General features: G+C 41.2%; 1 protein-coding gene across 1 annotated transcript in view; it reads right to left on the reverse strand.

The window, feature by feature from the left end:
• The window catches only part of cerk (ceramide kinase), a 41,684-nt gene extending 20,224 nt beyond the window's left edge, over positions 1 to 21,460 (reverse strand). The window contains exons 1-7 of the mRNA XM_058624107.1: positions 21,309 to 21,460; positions 19,328 to 19,631; positions 5,975 to 6,100; positions 4,431 to 4,553; positions 1,621 to 1,746; positions 938 to 1,004; positions 167 to 312 (exon numbers count right to left, since the gene is read on the reverse strand). Of these exons, the coding sequence (XP_058480090.1) occupies positions 167 to 312; positions 938 to 1,004; positions 1,621 to 1,746; positions 4,431 to 4,553; positions 5,975 to 6,100; positions 19,328 to 19,478 (739 nt within the window). The 5' untranslated portion in view covers positions 19,479 to 19,631; positions 21,309 to 21,460. The remainder of the gene's footprint in view (positions 1 to 166; positions 313 to 937; positions 1,005 to 1,620; positions 1,747 to 4,430; positions 4,554 to 5,974; positions 6,101 to 19,327; positions 19,632 to 21,308) is intronic.
• Between the last annotated feature and the right edge of the window lie 9 nt (positions 21,461 to 21,469).

The raw sequence follows: 21,469 nt of genomic DNA on the forward strand, positions 1-21,469 counted from the left end.
TAGACAGGATAAAGAAAATGTTTTCTTTTTGTTTGTGGCTTTTATTTGACTATTTGAGTTTAGAGGAAGAAGAACAGGGTGGGGTAGAATGAGAAAGGTTCCTAACTTCCTTCCTAAACCCTTTCCTGGGATCACTGTCCCAAAAACACGATTGGCAAGAGCTCACCTGCAGGAATGATCCCAATGCGTAGATCGCAAGGCACCAACTCTGCATCGGGATCGTTCTGGTCCACGCCGCGGTCAGCTTGTGTCCTGGTGACCAACCCGTGCAGGACTTCACTGAACATTCCATCTCCACCCACACACACCACCCTGGGCAAAGACAACACGAAAACACATCCGGGGCCGCAGGTTTAACAGCAATGGAAGACCACGCTGCTCCACTCTACTCCTGGTTAAACGGCTGATTTATTAAATGATTTGTGGAATCAGTTGAGGATGGTTAGACAGACAAGACACTATTTATAAAGAACTGTCTTTTCTTACATTAATTATATCCCGCGTTTGTTTCCATTTGATATTAATTATTAAGGCTGTTTTTATTACACTATACATTAATGTTTTATGTTTTCTATGACGCTCTTTGTGATTTATTAATGACAAGTGGGATATAAATAGTGCTTGCAGTTATTATTTGGAGCCTGCGATTCAAAATAAAAAAATGAGTTACCTCATTTTAATCTGTCTAATATTAACAAGGCCTGATCTGTAAATAGTGGTGGGATTACACTGTTTAAGTGTGAGATCCTCCCAGTGGTTTGTCTCAGCGACAACACAACGTAAACTGCAGCACAAAAATTCCTGTAATAGCCACAAACTGAAATACAACTCATGGCCAAGTTTGTCAAAGGTTTTATTACAATATGAAAAGACGAGAGTCAAAGTGAAGGACTGGTGTTAAAAGTCTGAAAGCAGCAGCTGTCGCGCGAGTACTCACCCGTCATATTTATCTAGATTGGCTTCTGTTTTCAAGTGGTCCCTGGCATGATTGGCACGCTCTGTAACTATAGAAGCAAATCAAATGATAAGTGTTAGTGCAGCTTGAATGAAAGGCAAATGTGCTGACAAAATGACTAGATGCTTTGTGGCTCGACTGGTACAGCAGGCCTGCTATTACTGGCCTTTCAGCAACAAGAGGACAAGGGAAAGAGCTGCACTTTGAAACATTAACTTCAACACTTCCTGCACAAATAATGTTCCCAAACACAGTGACCTAAAACTCTGTAATTCAGCTATTTCATATTAGCCTGCAAAAATGAGCCCAGAGCCTACAAAAACAAAATTTCAACAGTAAATCTGTTTACACGGCATGTGATACCAACACAGATACAATCCTGCAATTCATAGTGGCTGCAGTATCCCCAGCATTCATCCTGATTGACTATCACTACCCCAGACTATGTGAAGCTCTAGCAGGCACTTATTGAATAATAGATGTGTTTAGATACCCAAGCTTATCAACTATCACAGCTTCCATTAAGGTGCAGATGTGATTAATCGTGCTATAAGCCAAATCATATCCTTTGCACAGAGGCCGCGGTGGCCATGGAGATCTATACGGCATTCACACGGACTCATTCTTTATTTAAATGTTGGGGAACACTCCTGACGGGGACCCACCAATCACATCGGCTGAGATGCAGGCACGGCGAAACAGTGGAGCCACCTTCTGCTCGTAAATATGCTTCCCACGCCGCTTTCCGCCGTAGGGATTGATGTACACCAGGAGACTCTTGGGCCGATTGGCTGCAAAGTGAGTGAAGAGTATGAGATAGTCGTTAAAAAGCCCCAGTGTTTACTTCCCCCCCCCCCCCCCCCCCCCCCCCCAACAAATGTGTAGTTGACAGCAACTTGATGAAGTTTTCATTAACCGGAGACCTTTCTCAAAATGCTCAGTCAAACTGACTGCTCTCCCATACACGCCGCTCAAGAAATAAATAATGTCTCCACTGGATATGCGAGGAGTGTGGGGCAATTTGGAGGTGCTACATCATTTGGTGATAAACCTCCAAAGTGCTCTGATGAAGCATACTAAATGGCTTGTTTATGGCTGCGGTGGAAGAGTGCGTTTAGGACAACAAACCCAGATCGCTTAGAACAAAGCAGCTGCTCGAGGAGAAAAACAAATGCTAACTGAGCACAAACAGGAACGGGGTGATGTAAAGGTGCGACATCTTCACAATGAACGTAGTTAATTTCCTTGGACTGATTTGTCTTCGTGGGAGTTTCAATTAGCTCGTTTTATTTCATCACTCAGCCTTTTTAAAGGGCTGATTACAGTCACTGCGTCATACCACATGTCCCAAGGTGTTAAAACCAACACTAAAAAAAAAGGTCTAACATGTCGGGTATAACATTAAGGTAATGCATTATGAGTTTTATATTGTGTTTGGCAGGTGTATAATCACTTAAAAGTGCAGGAAATATGCTCACAATCTTCCTGAACACAATGGTTCTGAGGCCCTGTTCTGACTAAGCATTACGGTGCATCTTAGGTGATCCAGTCACACGTTGACGGCTCCAAACTTCATAAGTGTCAGGGATGTTTTGGTACTAATCAGTAATATAATTAATTAAAAAAAAATGTGCAATATTACACACCCTTTGTTTTTGGTACTTTGATGGTCAGCAGGACTCATGGCACTACGTAAAATGTCAGTGTTGAACACTTTAATTTGAATAAATGTCTGTTTATGACGAGTCAATTGGCACCGCATTATTTATATTTTTTATAGTACTGAAAAAGATATTGTGACAGGAAAGCATTTAAAATTCAGATTATGTTAGTCCCTATGTTGAGTACCCTATAATGAATTGTAATGTACAGGAGACTGCATGGGGCGTGACAGTGAACATGCAGGAAAGCTAAGTGCAACTCGGGCCATTATTCATTCGTTTATTCACGTCTGTGAGCTGTCAAAATGGCTGCAATTCCCAGTGTAGCTCCCCATAGGTTAATTCTACCCGTGGCCCTCAAAATCTCTTGAAACGCCTCTACGGAAAAAAATGCTGTAAGCGGAACACGTAGGGCTCCGACACTTTCCCAGACATGCTTTGAACATACTGAATACTGAATGTGCAACTCACAATAAAATAAAAAGACAATCTCGACATTTCAGAATGTGACAAAAGGCAGCGTCATGAATCAAGCCGATGTTGTGGAAAATGATGAAGGGGAACAGTTTTCTTTGCCAGACAACAGCCCATTTAACACGTACTGTAGATGGTGTGCTAGTGGACAAGTATTTATTTAGGTTTCCTTGTGGAGTTTTTAGTATTCCAGTTGTTTAGATATTTATTTGAATGTCTCCTTTTACTCCCCTCTTGTCTTGTTTTACGCTGTAGTTCTTCCTGCATGTGTGCGTCTTCCCAGTTTTACTTCCTGCTCTTTACTTCCTGATTGCCTCATTAGTTTCACCTGCATCTCGTTAGCCGTCCGTTGAGAATATACAGCCTCTGTGTTTGCCAGTTGGTGTCTTCCTCATTTCCTCACTGCATTCTTTCATTTGTGTCTGCTTTGCCCTGCCTTCACCTGTTGCTTTTGGATTCCCTCTGCCTCTTCAAGTTCCCTTTCACAGTAAGATTTGATTTAAAAGATACCTTTTTAGTTGTTTTTGCACACGAGCCTTGCTTTGGGTTTCTTCCCTTTTACTAAAAACCGACAAAGTGCATCATAAAATCTGTGAAAGCAGCAAATCTGTACATACTGTGCACCATCCATGTTGTTATCAGACTACACGGCCTTTGGATCTCTTATGATGGCGATCACAGAGCCATACCCTTGTGCCACATATGACTACACGATGGTAACCAACCCAGAGGGACTGGAGCATGGGGCAGGTTTAGTCAACACCCGTAATCGTGTCCTCGGTACTCGCTGCGTCGGTTTGCGAGAGGACAGGTTGGACTGTCACTCGCCGTCACTCTTCTTTTGCTTTCGCCATTTTTTTCTGCCTACGCTCTCTACTCTTTACAGCACTCTGCGCTCTCGTCGGTCAAAGTCACTGAAGTGAAAGACACGAACTGTCGTAAAAGGGGCAGAACAAAAATCAAACATGCCAGACATTCTGTCAGGAGGTTGTAAGATCTGTCCTTCATTCACCATGACACACTACACGGTATAAAACGATCCACTTTTGAGGCGGAGGGCTCCCAACACCCCACGTCTGTCGGCTTGGGTTACGATCGTGCTTTAATCGCGTAGTCTGACCTTGTAATTAGCCTGACAGTCAAATGTCAGCAGCTTTTAAACAAACAAGTCTTGGACCAAATATTTATAATATACCAATTAAAATATTCCATAATTCTCAGTTTCCCCCCATATGCATGTGAACATACAACTTTCCTACAGTAGATCAACGCGTCCATAGTGATTCTGATGAAGTATTCCTCCGAACATCTGTTATAGAACATCATTAAATGGTACGCACTGAGTAGTGACAGCTGCTCGTTGATAACGTGGATCCACTGCTCACACAGTGCTTGACTGGCACTGCGGAAGGTGACATCGCTGCAGCGCCACTGGTGCTGCGTCGTCCTCTTCACATGTGCAACTGCAGAGAAATAAAACGAGGAGAAAAGAACAAAAAAAAAGAACGTGGGGGGGGTAAAAGAAATGAAACATTCAAGAGTATGTACAGTAGCTATACTGATAGAGTATATTTTGTTCATTTGATAGTCCTTCCACTTTGTGCTATAACCTATTCATTTATCAAGCATCCCTGACTAGTTCCTCCTTCCAAAATACTGTGTCAAAGGTAGTTAGATGCTATCAAGACTGGAAATTCTGAATCTGTTCCCCCTGAGATAGTATCAAGCTGGTAAATAAAGCCTCCAACAGTTTTTGTCTATTCATATCATGTTTCCCACACACACACACACATACGCAGTCTAAAAGTATGTCCACAGAAATGAATCACTTCTGTGTATTTTTGGAATCTAGGGCAGGTCCTTTTTACGTCACCAATGAGGTATCCTACCTTCTCTATTAGTTCTGACTGAGCTAATGGTGGACATGAAGCCACGGAGCACAGCTTGACGCTGACCAGGTAATGTGAGTGAGAAATAAAGTAGAAAGCAGAGACATTAGAGTCACATGAGAAGAATATTGACATTTAGGGCCATTTTTGACAGCAGATTTACTCCCTAAGCAAATGACTAAGCACGCGTCTCCTTCATCAGATAGAAAAGTTAACTTTTCAGCTCCGGCATCCACATCATTTTCAGTATCTCATACTTAGAGGCAGGGAGAAGATGAGCGGGACTAAAATCGCCCTGTAATACGTTACACGATCGGGATGTAAGTGATGAGAAGCCTCTTTGAAGCCAAGCACGCACAGATTGTGGGGATGCAGCTGTGTCAATGTCGGCGCAGTCTGACTCCGGCATCCGCTAACATTAATATGGTCGTGTTGCCTGTGATAAATAATGTAAATCTGATCTTGTTTGAATATAATCTAATGGCTCAAAATCAAGCATTAGCTCCTAAATCACTGGCGTGCTGCCATCTTAGACCCAGTCAGCTAATCTGTGAGTGTGGGGGAATCTACGGGCTTATTCCCAGTGTCAGATCACATGTGATTATGGTTCTTGGTACACTTACTCAAACCTGTGATGTGACATTAACCCAGTGTGAGTCTGTCCCTATATCTGTCTGTATTAAATCCACTTCAGCTGCTTTATCCTCCACACGAGGGTCGCAGGGGGAGCTGAGCCACACAGAAAGGCCCTTGTTTTGATCCAGGATCTGACCCGGTGACCTTCTTGCTGCGTGGCAACAATGCTGGCCACTGTAACACCATATGACCGAGTCTAATTCTAGCTGGAATGAAGCAAAGATGTCTCTTTATTAAGTATTCCATAAAGAATAGTGTTCTCAAAATAAAAGCAATAAAAGACATGGGGTGACCCTGAATGGTGAGAAGACTGAGGTGAAGATAGAAGACAGACATGAAACAGGAAGCATGTTTTGTACCTGTGAATGCGTGAGGATACAGCCCAGTGACCCGCTTGTCGTTTCTCTGGCTCTTGGCCTTGTTGTCGTTGTCTTCGGCCTCGTGCACGGCCACGATTTCACACACCTGAGCCGTCTGACTGTGAGCTGAGGACATTCACAAATGAGCGAATAAATTAAAAGAGATAACAGTCTAAAACAAGATGTTCTTTTCCTGTCACAGTTTGGTAACGTTCTTCACTTTCTGGCAGGAAAAAAATGTTAAGAAAAATACAAAACAGCACTTTTGTGAAGATAAACTAATCCTTGTCTTTTCATGTTCACGGTGATCACATCACTACGGGTAATATTAATGGGTTTTTATTCACATTTATGGTCTAATTGAAGCTATGCTTGCACGATAGGAGACTTATCGGTGATTGTAAAAAAATAAAACACATATTAGGTGGGAGGAATGAAATGGCTGGATCACAAGAGAGTATGACTCAATTTCAACAATCATGGAAGGACATCAACAAGTCCAACTAATCATCAGTTTAAAAAGACGTCATCAGCAAGCACTTGTGGTAAACGACAGAACAAGATGAGTCATATTCTGACAATTGCTCTTTTTATTCAAAGAACAAGGAAGTGGCCATGTTGCAGTGATCAGTGCTTCTTTTTTTTGGAGCTGGTCTAAAGAGCTAAATGTTCACAGCAGATCTGTGACCGCAAGACTGTGTCAACAGCTGTTTTTGAACATCTCTCGCAGAGCGACGTGGGAACAACTGTTACAACTGAGCTTCGACCAAAAGAAATGACCATGATTGTTTCACATTGGTCATCTTTACTGTCTTTGTTGCTGTGACAATGCACATTTCCCCCCTGTGGGACTAATAAAGGACTCTTATCTTATATTTAGAACAGTAACACTAAATGTGCTTTAGAGAAGGATCACAAAAGCATCCGAGATTATTTCTCCTTGGGAAATGGGAATCAAGCTGCTGTGAGTGACATTATCCTTTGTCTAACTTCCTGCTTCTTGTTGACTTTAGCATTAGCTTGTATGAACACAGGACCTGTGGCTCCTGACTGGATAAAATGCTTCACAACAACAGTCAGAGCCGGGAGACAGAAAGACCTACCACACACTCTAGATTAGTAAACAAATGTCTGAATAAAGCACAATTAAACACACATTTTAACTAGCATTTAACTGACAGTTGCATTAAAGCTGGACAAAAAGATTGGGGTAAAAAGGGAATTTACATTCCTACTCTAAATTGATGATATAAATTAAAATATGGGGAAACTGTGTTGTTGGAGTAAATCTCTCCACTGTAAAATTTCCCATATTCAAATTCAAAGAGCAAAATTCGGAGTGCTCAAGCAAAACATATAGCTTTTCCACAAACAGAAGAAATTCACTTTCACTTTTGTAACCGGAAAATGACAATATTGCTCGCAAAGAGTTTAACTGACCTCTTCAACTGCATCTCTCCCTCTCTCTCTCTCTCTCACACACAGACACACACACACGCACAGATCTCGCCGACAAATTTATTCAGGTGATATAGTGAAATGGATGGGAGGAATGCATGACATATTATTTCCCTCCTGGGAGTCAGAGGGAATAGGATTTCATTTCTTTCTCAAATAAAGATGATGCGGCATGCAGGCATGAATAACTTTATGGCCATCGATATTCACACTTTGACAAATAGGAAGAAGACTTATGGCCGTGTGGGTAATGGCTTTATTTCGTTGGGGGGGGGGGGAGAATGAGGTGTGTATTCCCACTATTTGAAAAATTACATCCACAGCTCTGCCAAAGTGATTGTTGGTGTGATTTTAAAAATATATAATGTATTAGCTATTAGAATTAGTTAGTGATACTTTATCCTTCCATCTATTTTCACAAGGGGCCAAAGACGGATCAGGTCTTCCATTTCTCACATTATTAACATATTCATTTTTAAGTTTTCAATTACTTAACAGATGTCTTATTGGAAAAAAAGAGATGGACCACCAGAGGAAAGTGCTGAGAGAGAGAGAGAGAGAGAGAATGTCAGCATCGTGAGCTGACAGCACTAACTGACTGTAGCGTTATTTTTTCTCTTGTAAAATAATTGTAGCTCTGGGGAACACGCGCTGTCAAAGATGTTTTTAAACTCATCCCAGAACCTCAACACCCACACAACATGTCTCCCATACTCAACACATTAAGGACGAGAAAACAAAGAGACTGAATTTAACAAGGAGTCAACCGGTAGTTTTGAAGGCCTTAATAATTCATTATTGTGTATGAGACTTATTTTCATGGGCTGTGACCTTTTGATATTTAAACGATTTGAGTTGCATTTCCACGGACTTACGTTTTTCAGTGGTCCAATTTTATTCCCTTGTTTTGGTTTCCTGTCTGACTCTGTTAATTACTTCCTTGTCTAGTTTTTACTTCCTGTGTCCTGTGCTGTTTTCTGTGTTAACTTTCATTCAGTTTTTTTTTTTCCTGTTTATGTTTTTGCCTTTTTTGTGTGTGTGTATTTCAGTTTACTATCATTCCTGCATTTGGGTCCTATTGTTTTTGCAAACCTGACACTTATCACTGTCTAACACTTGTGGATGTAGTGGTGGGACTCGTCAAGTTGCTGATTTAAGCAACCCTTCCACGTTGAGCGTGATGGTGTGCAAGGAAGATAGCTGACACTCATGTGTACGTACATCAAGTAAGTCTGCAAAAGCAGTATGACAAGAAACGCCGTCAGTTCCCCCCCCCCCCCGCCCATCGTCGAGGTGTGCTGACAGTACAGTCACGGCGTACGGAGCAGGATGTGCGGTGTGAAATATCATTTCATAAACCAACCCAACTTAGATGATGAGATTGTAACAACTTGTATTGGATTTGAGATAATTCATGCATTTGCTGTTCATTTTCATACCAAAGAACCCGGAGTTTAAACTGAGTGGTATACATTAGAAATATCTGATCTTGTGTCCTACACATTTCCATGTACCATTACCGTGAGCTCTGTGGCTTGCAGTGCAAATCCGACAACTGTAAAAGTGTGTGAAATCTTTTCTGTGTAAACCTGATAGTCAAGCTGATTGTCTGAAAGCACATTAAACACTAAGTCTCTCTCCCTCTCTCTCTCACACACACACACACAACTTGGTCATTAAGCCCAGAAACAAAGAGAAAAATCCCATTGAAGTGTCTTAGGAGGGAAATGGGAACAATCCCTGACATTCCTACTTTCTTACGCTGTTCCAATAACCCTGCCACACACAATAATCTCATGGCACACACATTCTAGTTCAACGCGGTGCCTAAGCTACATGCTAAGCCCTCGGCCATACAAGCCAGATCCTCTCTACTCTGCACTGACACACTTTCTTTGTGCTTGAACAGAATCTTCGCCCTGGCAGTCCGCCACTGTGCTCTGCCTATTCACACCACAGGGCTCAGTGTGTTACTGTGAGCTGGAGAGGTCCACTATGTGCACACAGACTTTCAGGAACTGAAGGGGGAAAAAGGTTTATTTCCCAGTGACTGGAACTCATTCTGGGCTCGAAGCAGAATGTTTTACATAATTGTGTTGTTTGCAGTACAGTGCTGGTGACACCTGAGAACACATGAGACCCAAGATCCAGGTCCTGGAACAACCCTGGAATCAAAACGTGCTACTGCTGCCTCCTTTGAGTCCTTCCAAATGAAAGACTTGAATAGAGGACAAGTCCTAACATCTCCTGGAGGCAAAGTATGAATGATCCATCGCAAGGAGAGTGACGGAGAGAGCGGAAAAATGACATTCATGGCATAAGTGATTAAAATGACCCACTGTGTTTGGGGTTACTGACTCATTTCACTGAGACTGAGCCAACTGTAAACACCCAAGATTGCCAGGTGGTATTGATATCAGAGATTTCTTGAGAAATCCATTAAACAGTTCTCATCTTATGTCCCCTGATGGGTCAGAGGTGTTGTTTATATAGATTGATGTAAAGATGTATGCATATTGTGTCATCTGGGGTTACAGTATATCAATTGAAAATGTGGGAAGTATGGTACACTTACATCTCTACAGTAAAAATAAACCAGTGACTGGCGAGTTAAGCTGAGCACAGACACTGGAAACAAAAGAAAACTGCTGTCCTCTCGAGGACTTAATTTCTACGAGTTCAGAATTTGCCCATAAAGCCAGAGTCTGATGTTTTCACACTTTGGTTTTTACACAAATAAAAAAAAGGGGGGGGGGGGGGGGGAGATGCAGTTGAGTGTTCCATAATCTGACAATGGAGTGGATACAGTGGAATGAATCATCAGCTTCTGGATTAATCTGCGCTGCATAACCACCAAAGTGCTCTCCCTAAGTTTTATTTTTTACTTCTTCTCTGCAGGGAATCTCAGAACTGCCGTTAGGCCGATTTAATCATTGATTTCCTTCCTCAGGAGTTAACCATGGGCAACAGAAAAACTAAAGCAAGTCCATTTGCTGATAAACAACTGTTGGAAAATGACTGAGAACCATCACGGAGACATCGATTTCCTGAGAAAGCAAAAGGAGATTCATTTGGTTCTATTGTTTTTCAGTGAGAAGTTTTAAAAATAGCATACAGTTAAGTATCCAACGGGGGCATTTTGGCAGACAACTGTAAACCTGTCAGGTTTCAGATTTCCCACACGACAGATTCAAATTGACTGCTTTGGGAAGATGGCCAAGTACAGTCACAAATGAGAAAAAGAAGCAAAAAGACAGGGGGCTTCTCTGAGCCTGGGCATATGTAACCAGACCTCAAATTCTGCCAAAACCAATGTGATGCTTCGCCCTGAGTGTGAATGTAATCCCTGCAGCTTTCTCTATTGAGCCACAAGTCCTCAGGGTCAATGCAGGGCACAACTAGTTCACACTGGAATCACGTGAGACGGATTAACACTTGCACGACACAGTGAGCACGGTTAAAGAGCCACATTCAGCTTGGAGATATTTGAACAGTCTGTGAGTTATGTTATGTTTTGAATGGGCCTGTACACCAGTGGCTCATTAAAATTGGGTTCGTTTATTCTCAGAGGGCCTGTAGATAAAATAAACCCAAGATTCAAAAGACATAAAGACAAAAAAATCTAGTTTTTCACTTACCATCAGATATCAGATATTCCTTGTGACTACTTATGACTTCCATGTTGGAAACACTGACGACAACAACCTCTCATCTTAGTCTTTTTAAAATACAAACTAATCCTACAAGTGCTCATGTCACTCATATAAAGCTGTAGTCCTGCTTTACCCTACAAATGTACTGTACAATGTGTAGCCTGTCAATGGCAGAACTCGCTACTTAATAAAGTTGCCGTACGTATGTCTACAAATAAGAGAAAGTTCCAAATCAGTGAAGAGGCCCTTTCACCTCAACTTGTACTAAGGAGGACTAAGGACTAAGAGCAACTGGTCTTGGTAATAATTGTATAATAATGGAAGAAAGAGGATCTTTGTGTTCACGTAACAGAGCTTACGAGGCCAGTTAAATTCATCTCTCCTGGTAGAAACTCAATCCAGCATGTAATTCAGTACAGAGCTGCTGTTCACTGTGGCAGTCATGCACACACAATAAAGGGAGAAGTGTGTTGTACCTTTGGTGCGCAGATGTTTGTAGCTCGGTGGAAACCTATATGTTACACTAGAATACCCCTGGATTTTTCTTCTTTAAAGAGTAATACCGTGCACCCCAAGTGAGACAAAAAGGTTGCTTTGTTTGACAACATTCTTTTCATTTTATTTTCACTTTCGAAAGGGGGCGATTTCACAAGATCCCTCGCAGGCTTCCCACCACCGCGTCGAGGCCCAATCCCATTTCTCATCTACGCCTTGGGCCTTGGAACGGAGTTATGAAAGGCAGTGGTTAAAATCTATATCATGTCATAAACAGGATGGACATGTTTTTGCCAGAGAATCATCGCTGTGAAGGAAAACAAAACAACAAAAACAAAACAAAAGCTGTACCACTGTCAGCTGTTGACATATTGGCCACGTGGGCTTGTCTGCAGCGAAGTGGTGTCACGAAGCGTCAAGTCTGTTTGTTGTTTTGTTTTGCTTCGTTTAGTTATTGTGTTAGTTTAGGTTTAAAGTCCTGTTAAGTTCATGTCACTTTTGGTGTGGGTTTGATTTCCACTTCCCCTTTTATTTTGGTAAATGTCATGTCTTCCTGTCGCGTAGTTTCCTCAGTTGTTTTGACACATCTCCCCTAATTCCCTCATGCACTTCACCTGGTGATCCTTTAGTAATCACTCGCACCTGCCCTTGATTCCCTCTCCCCTATATAGCGTCCCCAGTTCCCTTGTCATTTGCTAGTGCGTCGTTTATGTGTCCAAGAGAACACGTCCAAGCGAACACGTCCAAGCCTGTTTCGCCTTTTTGTAAGCTCAAGAGCCAAGTCTAGTCAAGTTTAGTTTATCCTTCTGTAAAGAAGTGATTTTGATTGAGGAAAATAAACACTGTTGAATCATTCGTCGCGTCTCCTGTCTCGTGCATTTGGGGCCAAGCAGTGTATTCACCGTTCCTAACAAGTGGAGACATATCAAGAAACATATGCCTGGGAATACTGGTGAACCAGTTTGTGATGTTCAGTACACAGCGAAGTCCAGTGAGTAACGATAGCTTCCACTCCTTTAAACTAATTTCACATTTTTTTTCAAGACAGCTCATTACAGCTGGCCAATGGTGCATGTTGTCAGAATCAGGATCTTTATTATATAATTATTGCAAGGACAATGAGAGTCCTTGTGGCTTTCTCCCCTTCTCAAAAAATGAAATAAAATAAATAAAGTGGACTAAAACAGAAAAACACACAGGCACTTGGCTGCAGTTTGATCATGAACCCAAGTTGAACTTGTTCAACTTTTTGATTGACTCTTCAAATGGTTCACAAGAATCACTGCAAGGAGCACAATAGTCTCCATGGTGCAAAGTTTTTAGACAATGGGCCCTTTGCTCAGCACACATTATGAGCAGGAAAAGCACTGGTGGGACTGATTACATTAACAATAGCTCTGGAAACACTGTGACAGTGAGCCCCTATGAACAGTAGGGCTGCAACAAACTAATTATTTTCATAATTGTATAATCTGACGATTATTCTCTCAAGTAATTGCTTGGTCATGGAAAAATATTGATCAGTGATTTTCAGACCTGGCAATGATTGATGTTCTCAAATGTCTTGTTTTGTCCACAAATCAAACTGTTTTCTTCAGGTTTAATGATTTCTTTGTTATATGGAGCAGACACCAGAAAATATTCACATTTAAGAAGCTGAAAAATCAGAAGACTTGTTTTAATAATGAAAAAAAAACACACCCTCAAATGGATTATCAAATTAGTTGATGATTAGAGGCCTTTGCACGTTTGAAAATATTTGCGTCCAATCAACACAGCATTCACTTCGGCCGAGGGATATTGCAACCGCTATATTTTTGGGTCGTGGTCGACTTTCCTAAGCTTCCTTTTCTGACGAATTCACAGCTAACAAATCAGAACGAGTGTTGTTGACAACGTACAGTCGACAAATTCACAGCTAACCAATCAGAACGAGTGTTGTTGACGACGTACAGTTGACAAATTCACAGCTAACCAAACAGAATGAGTGTTATTGACGACGTACAGTTGACAACTTCACAGCTAACCGATCAGAACGAGTGTTATTGACGACGTACAGTTGACAAATTCACAGCTAACTGATCAGAGCGAGTGTTGTTGACAACGTAGTTTGTTTCTAAAAACCCCGTTCTTTTTATTAAAAATAACTATAAAACAATTACAAGATATGTGGAAGGCAGTTGCAATGGAGCTTTACCTTTGTCCCGTATATTTGCAGCACGTCCGGTGTGCAAAGACTTTCGTTTACTAATTGATTGATCAAATAATTATTTCAGTCCTAATGAACAGTGAAAGTGAGGAAGCTGAAGAGAACTCAGCCAGTATTTATGCTGGTGATGGCAAATTGGCTGCTGTGACGACCTTATGTAACCGAGAGAGTATTTGAAAGTAAATCCCAATGACTTGGTGATGTTATGATGGCTTAATGTGTACATGTGATAATGTTTGGAGTAGAATCATGACTCATGCTGCTTTCATACAACAGGGTGGCATGCCACCTCGCAGGATTCCTCTTAACATACTGGTTTCTTTTGCACACGTCGACATAATGTCTGTGAATTCCTCGTCACGCCCTAGATGGTTTGTTGTGGGTGTTGAAGTGTGACCGAACCCGAGCCATCATCAGTGCAGATGGAAAAATGTGAGAGTCTTGTCGATTCGGAGATGACTGATCATTACCTCGGTTTATCTCGTACAGTCATGTTTGCTCGGGAGATTCTATTTCTGTGCGCATCTGTGACAGCGCAGCACCTGCCCTTCATCTGCTTCTACTCCTCCGACAACAACAAGCTGTCATCATTTTTACATTCTGCTGTTGTCCTCTGCACCCTTCCCTCCCCTCAGGGAATCAATATGTAATCCCTTTATTGTTACTGTGGTTTGGCAGCGACAACGTGTTAGAGGACAAGCCAGTGCAAGCTTGAGGAAATGCTTTGCACGCTTTGGTGTTCCCACACTATATTTGTTGTGTTTATGTCATTCTTGTTTTGCTTCTACATCTTGTGACGTGTGACGCAGGTGCAAGAGAGAAGATAAGACTTTATGCTGAGGGTGTGATAGAACTGTGAATGTTGTTCGGCAGTCAAACTAAAAATAATAAAGAATTTTTGCCGCCATGCTGCGTATAAGTGGAAGCGAGGTCTTTGTTGTACTGCGGTTCATGCAAAATAAACACAGTGGATGGCTGACCATGAAGACAATAGTGATGCGTTACACATATTTGACTCATTGCTAACAGTTATTAGTTTTAGAGGTACGAATCTGAACTAAGCCACAGGTAAATAAATACAATAAAGCAGCAACCCACACACTTTACCCCCTCACCAACAATTCCTCTGTATCTCTCCTTCCCTCTGTAGCCATCTCTGAATACACAGACAGGGAGGCTGTGCATTGAGCTCCCAGCTTTAGATTACAAAGCACAGATCTGCCTCGGTAAACATGGCAGCGAGCTGTCAGACAAGACTTGGATTTCTCCCAAGCATAGTGATTCTGTTAAGCCGATGCTTAGGCAAGCAGATGGAGAAGAGAGGACAGACAAGGTGGATGTAAAAACAGGAGAACAGTCACGGGAGGTGCCGTGAAACTGCTTGTTCACTGCCCAAGCCAAAAGTAGCAGTGGACAGAACATCACGTTGCAGACTTCCTTTTTGTAACCTTGCTTTTTCGAAAGAAAAACTGTTGGATGCTGCTTTTGGATGGTATCCATCCTAGCAGTGTGGCTTTAGTCACTTTGGCCAGACGATGAGATGATTTCTTTGTGTGAGCACTGGAGGATAATGCCTGTATTGACGACTTTGCCTTTTTAACCAGTGCAACCCATTCAGTGTAATATAACTTTTGTGTTTTTTTAGAGGAATCCTGTGTCACTGATTCCACCACGTTTTCCAAAACCTCTAGTGTCACTATACTATAAGTGATTTTGTAGGGCCTCAGGTCTGTTTCCAGGTTTGCTTTGTAGTAGGGCAAATATCTTAACACCCTAAGGCCAAGAGAGATATCCAGGCTTAGAGGGCCCGAGGAAGCTCTCTCCTCACTAAGTAAAGTGATTTGGAGGAAAGGGGAGACGCTCTGTAAAGCATATGCCGTGCTTTGTTCCCGATTTTTCCCCCATTCTCTAGACTCAGAGGTCTCCGCCGTCCCATTGATCGGACTGTCTGTGAGAGTGAGGAAAAATAACACTCCCGACTTGGGTACCCGGTCATGTGCTCTGCTGAACACATCTGATTCTCAGACTCAACCAAATCCACTTAAATGTCAAGCAGTAACATAGGTTATGTGGCAGAAGCCAAAACATCAAGGCCAGATTGATGTTTACCTCTCATGGCAATTCCTCTTGACATTTATGGGACTTCTGCATCAGTTTGATGTTGGGCAGAAACTGGAAATACAGACTGAGGGCAACCTGTCGACTTTGAGTCGGCTAAAATACAAAGTTTCTCTTTATCTCCTACTTTACAATTCTACTTCTCCCAATAACGCAGCTTGATTATGTTTACTTTTCAATTTCAGCTAAATAAATTGGAAATGTTCATGGTAAGCACAAAGAGAAACATTCCATCCCGCTGCTGACTTACTCCATTTGTATTTTTAGCTTTTGTATGCACTCAGACACTCTGTACCTCAAGGTAATTTATATCACCACTGACAGCTGTGAGGTTTTACTGCTCCAAATCTAAGGTAAACACACGCACACACACATGCACACACACAGACATAACCATGCCAATGGGGAAGTGTGGAGTGTTGGAGCAGTCGATGATGTAAGTCGTCAACATGTACGACACATGGAGTCCAGATGTAGAGAATTTCACATTTAATTAGGTCCAAAGACCAGCCCCTGTCTTTACATCAGTCACTGATTAATTACACTGGATTGACCATCTGCTCACACTAGAGAAAGGTAAACACACTTAGCCTCTTTAGCTTGTTTCAGCACATTTGGTTTTCTTTAAATTAAAGGTGACAACATCACTTTTTTCCAAAGTCATTAAATATTTATTACTGGCAAACACTTTTTCTTTGAGCCCTATCATGAGGGTAAACTGACCTGTTCTTGTCACAATCATCACTGCAGGGGATTCTGATGTGGCTGCGTTGAACATTGACTCAATAAATGAAAGTCTTTATGGCAGGTTATTATAGGGCACTTGATACCACTTTGAGGAAGGTCAATGGCCAGGCTTAAACTCAAGTGTGCAGTGCCAGCAGTAATCACACCCCTCGACGTGGTACAGTAATTGCAGACCGGGGACCTCATCTAGATGAACAAACATTAGCCTCGAGGGGTTACATGGGTGCCTGGATTAAGTGGGGGGGTTTTTTTAGTGAAAGGGTGGAATAGAGGGTAGGGTGGAATGGACTAAAATTTGGAGCGCCGCTCAACAACCACATTCACAACCTGAAATACAGACCGTTAATCTGGGGCATGCTGGGAGTCTCTCTACTTTGATGGGACCCCGGCCTGGATTAAGTTGCACTGCTGTCAATAAACACGACACCGCAGAAATGACTCCAAGGGAACCATTTCAGAAACTCTTGACGCAACAGACCATTTCCTCCAAGTGTTATCAATAATTGGTCACTGTTGTAAAGACATAACAGTAGACACAGATAAGGATGCTGGTACTTTTCCTCAGAGCCAGTGTTTTTCTTGTGCTATAATAAGTAACCCTGTCGCCCTGCAAGAGCGCTTATCATGACACTGGCTCATGAGAAAGAAACTTAATCACTTTGTTTGAAAGTGGAGGAGACAGAGGAAGTATGCGCATGACATTATCATACCGTTAAAATAAAGACATGTCATTTCTCCATGAAAACTGCATTGCTGTAGCAAAGGGCTAATATAAACATGGCGTTTTGCTATTGCAATAAATTAAATCACAATGAGAAATAAAGGTCAAAGCGTTTCAGCTTTAAAGTCCGAGTTCAGGAGGGAGCACTTTTTAAAGGTTTTAGGAAGTCGGTGTAAGTGGCAGCATTGAATATCTTATCGTGAATTATCAACACACCCATTTCTTGAAGCTACAAGCAGATTACTGTAGAACCTGGATGACAACCACATCCTCTATGGATCCTGTTCCTGTGAACAGCAGTGTTATAAAACATTGTTCAACCTCAACTCAACATCAATACCATTGCATTTTACAAAAAAAAATAAAAAAAAATAGTGATGTGAAAGCTGCTTTCAGATTAGTGAAAGATAAATAAGGTCTAAGCAAAAATGTCTGAGTCTGAGCCTCTGAAGAGTCAGTCCAACAAGCTCCTTCTGCTTTGGGATCATGTCTGTTTGGAGGAAATTTTACCTCCTTTATAGTCATGAACAAACTCTCTGGAATAAAAACTCAAAACTTAACAAATGGAAGCGTTTCAAGGAGCTCACTGAGGCAGACAGCTCTGAGGGACAAGTCAGTTAAATAAAAAAAGAAAAAAAAAGAATAAGAGTGAATTCATGGGAGACATTCCGTATCAGATACCTGTCAACCTTTAGTACTTTTTGCTTGTAAGAAACAAAGCCTTCTAATTATCTCAGACTGGGAACTTTCCACCACTGTGACCTGCTCTTGTCAGTGAACAGACACAAACTACAGTGTTTACATGACCTGACTGTTCCTCCCTCAACACGTGCACAGTCCTGATAAGGAGAGCAGAATTGGCAGACAGGTTTCTCTTCCTTTTTTTTTTTTTGCATGAGTGACAATGGGTATAATTACCTCAGGCAAAATATTTAATGGGCACCAGTGGCTCTTTTGTTTAAGGAGCCCGTGGTATTTGCACATTGACAAGACCATGGTGATCTTATTTTATCGTGCTTGGACTGAAGTGGTTTCATCTTCTAGCCTGGTGTCATGGTTTGGACACTTTGTCTCTTTAAAACTAAGGTTGGCTGCAGTTCAACACAGCATTCCTGCATACAAGACACTCTCACTCACTCAACTACTGCTTTATCCTCCACATGAGGGTCGCAGGGGGTGCTGGTGCCAATGCAAATTTATATCTTTTTAGTTCTCAACCTTGGGTGTGTCACGTTGGTAATGCTCCATCATGTTTTAGATTTAGCGACACGGCGAATTTTGAACAGAAACTAGACCAAATCAAAACAAAAGTGTCAATATAAAAATCGCAACTCGATATTTTGTCCTAAATCATTCAGCCCTGCTTACTGCAAAGTGAATTTGAGCTTCCCTCTGGTCAGGGGTTTCACATTACTTATTCACTTAACTGAATAAGTAATATTGAACATTATTCATTGATATAGTTGATATAATTGTTTATTCTATTGGTCCAGTGTCCTGCTGTTGTGTATTTTAGGTCATCATAAGCGGAACCTGGAGCACCTTTATCATCATCAACATCGTTTCCATTACATTGCAGATTTTCACATGAGGTACTATCAAATGATTGACTTTTATAATGCAATAATGAAAATGTAACGATTGCTACCAAAAAGTGATTCATAGTTTTTTTAATTAAAACTGACATTTTATTAAATTGCAGCCTTTGTAATTTTGCAAAGGATGTTTCTGTTTTAAAACTACAAAAAATGAAATAATCGACTTATTCACTGGAAATAATAAGCTTTATTGCAACTTGCCACTGGGTGTTTTAATGCATAATGTATTTATGATGTGTTGACCTGTTATGGATGTTTGTTTTCACTTTAATTGAAAAACTACTTTTAATAACTGATGACACGTGCATTAAATGTCAGCACAGCTCTTTCTCGGACCCATTCACTCTGACTTACCTGTGTCAGACCAACTGCTGAAGCCTGACCTCCGTCTTCTGCTCTTCTCAGTTTCCTTCCAAGCCAGCACACTCCGGTTCAAAGCCACTTCCACCAGCCTGTTCTTCAGGAAAAGCCTCGAGCACAGTAACCGGGGCTGCTCTTTCTCCATAACGTCGCTCCAACGCGCTCAGTCGATGTCCTGTAGTCCTGTAGTTTCTTCTCATGACAACTTTATCGCGGCCCAGCTCGGCACAGCACTGCGCGTATCCGCGTGGCGGTGTGCTGAGTAAAAGTGCCGGTGTCCCGTCACAGCAAGACTGAGCTGTCAGCAGAAGAGAGGACTTTACACAAAGATCGTGTATGAGCAAGATAACTCACTCCGTGGCAAAACATGGACAAGGCTTGCTTTCCAACATGGACTGTCATACAGCGCTCTGTGACACATATGGCGTGTAAATAAACGAATAGATAGCCATATTTATTTATGACAACAGGCTTAGTGTTGATCTAAAATATGGAGAAAAATACCTATTTCCATTAAACTGCGAAATTAAGCAAGTGGACTTAACTAATGGAATTGGTACTTTTGTTTTTATGTTGTTAATATTACTGTACTTATTGAAGCATTTAGTAGTTGCACAGCACACATTTCCCTACAGTGACAATAAAGTGAAAGTCACAATAATAAAGTTATAATATCATATTTATTATAATGTATCATACATCTTGGTCACAAAGTACTTATTATTGAAGCATTTAATAGTTGCACAGCACACATTTCCCCACAGTGACAATAAAGTCACAATAATAAAGTTATAATATCATATCTTATTATAATGTATACATGTTGGTTACAATGAATGATTTAAAAAACATGACTAAATGATGTTTGACTAAAAACATGCAGAGCAAAAAAACAAACAAAACAAAACTTAGATAATTTTTGAGTGTTTCATTTTAAAGATTTCTATAGGTTGGAAACCTGACTTTTTTATTGCTTAATGGTATTTATGAGAAACTTCCCAAATGCTTCTACACTTATGTTCCTGAAACTAATGCCTACTTTTTCAATAAAATAACTGTAGACTTTTCAAAAGAAAACCTGAAACAGCTTTTGCAATTTTTCCATTATACAATTTGTGGCAGCAAAACATGACGATGGACTGACTGGTCTTGATCCGCCCCTGTTTCTATTTTGGTAAACAGACACCAAACTCAGCTGTGTAACCCATGACTCAAAGCAAATAATTACTTCCCCCACCCTTCCACACCGAGGCAGTGAATATTTATATTACACTGTCACAACCCATCAGTATGAGGCAAACATTGGCATTAGCACTATGATTCTTCTCCCATGCAGGACCAATAGAAAGGTCTCATTTCAGCTGCAACTTGAATTTGTGATATTTGTTTCACAGGAGATGAGTTATCACATGCCCATTGCATCTATTCAGCTGTTTCCAATATATTTCATATTCTTTGGAAGGTAAATAGATCAGGTTCATATATACATTTCCTTGAACAGAGAGAACAGAGAGACAGATGTATGTGTGCCGGTTCCTTCATGTTTCAGCCTGTTATTGTGCATTATGACATCGTATTTATTTCATCTCATGATCTCTGGTGTGTCCTGTCTCTCCATTATTGGGTGTGTGCAATAATTAACTATCTAATCAGTGTGGGTGTGCTTAGAGGAAACGATATTCAGTGTTGTATAGAAAATGCCCATCTTGGTGATAGAAGAGATGCATAAAGAATGTCCCTGTATATATATATATACATAGTTGTGAATGTAAATGTGGGGAATAATATACTAGTGGTGCCTGCCACACGGGTGCACAGTAGGTGCCATTTTTAATTTTCGCCCCTGCCCTCTCAAATGTCTGTGCACGCCACATAATTATATATAGCCATGACAATATCAACAAACGAATGTCAATATCTTTTAACTGTAAACAAGCCAAACGTTACCAAAGTATAAATACATTTAAATACATACATGAGAACGTACTGCTGTGGTCCTGATGCTGATGGGTTTTCTGTCAACATAGCAAATACAGCGGGGAGCGACGTCAGCTTCTCCCCATGCCACCTTACAGCAGAACTCACTTATGATTGGCTGCCGCTGAGGAAGTTTCGCCGCGGCCAATGAGAGGCGCG

The sequence above is a fragment of the Solea solea genome, chromosome 3 (genome assembly GCF_958295425.1).
Source record: "Solea solea chromosome 3, fSolSol10.1, whole genome shotgun sequence".
Lineage (NCBI taxonomy): Eukaryota > Metazoa > Chordata > Actinopteri > Pleuronectiformes > Soleidae > Solea > Solea solea.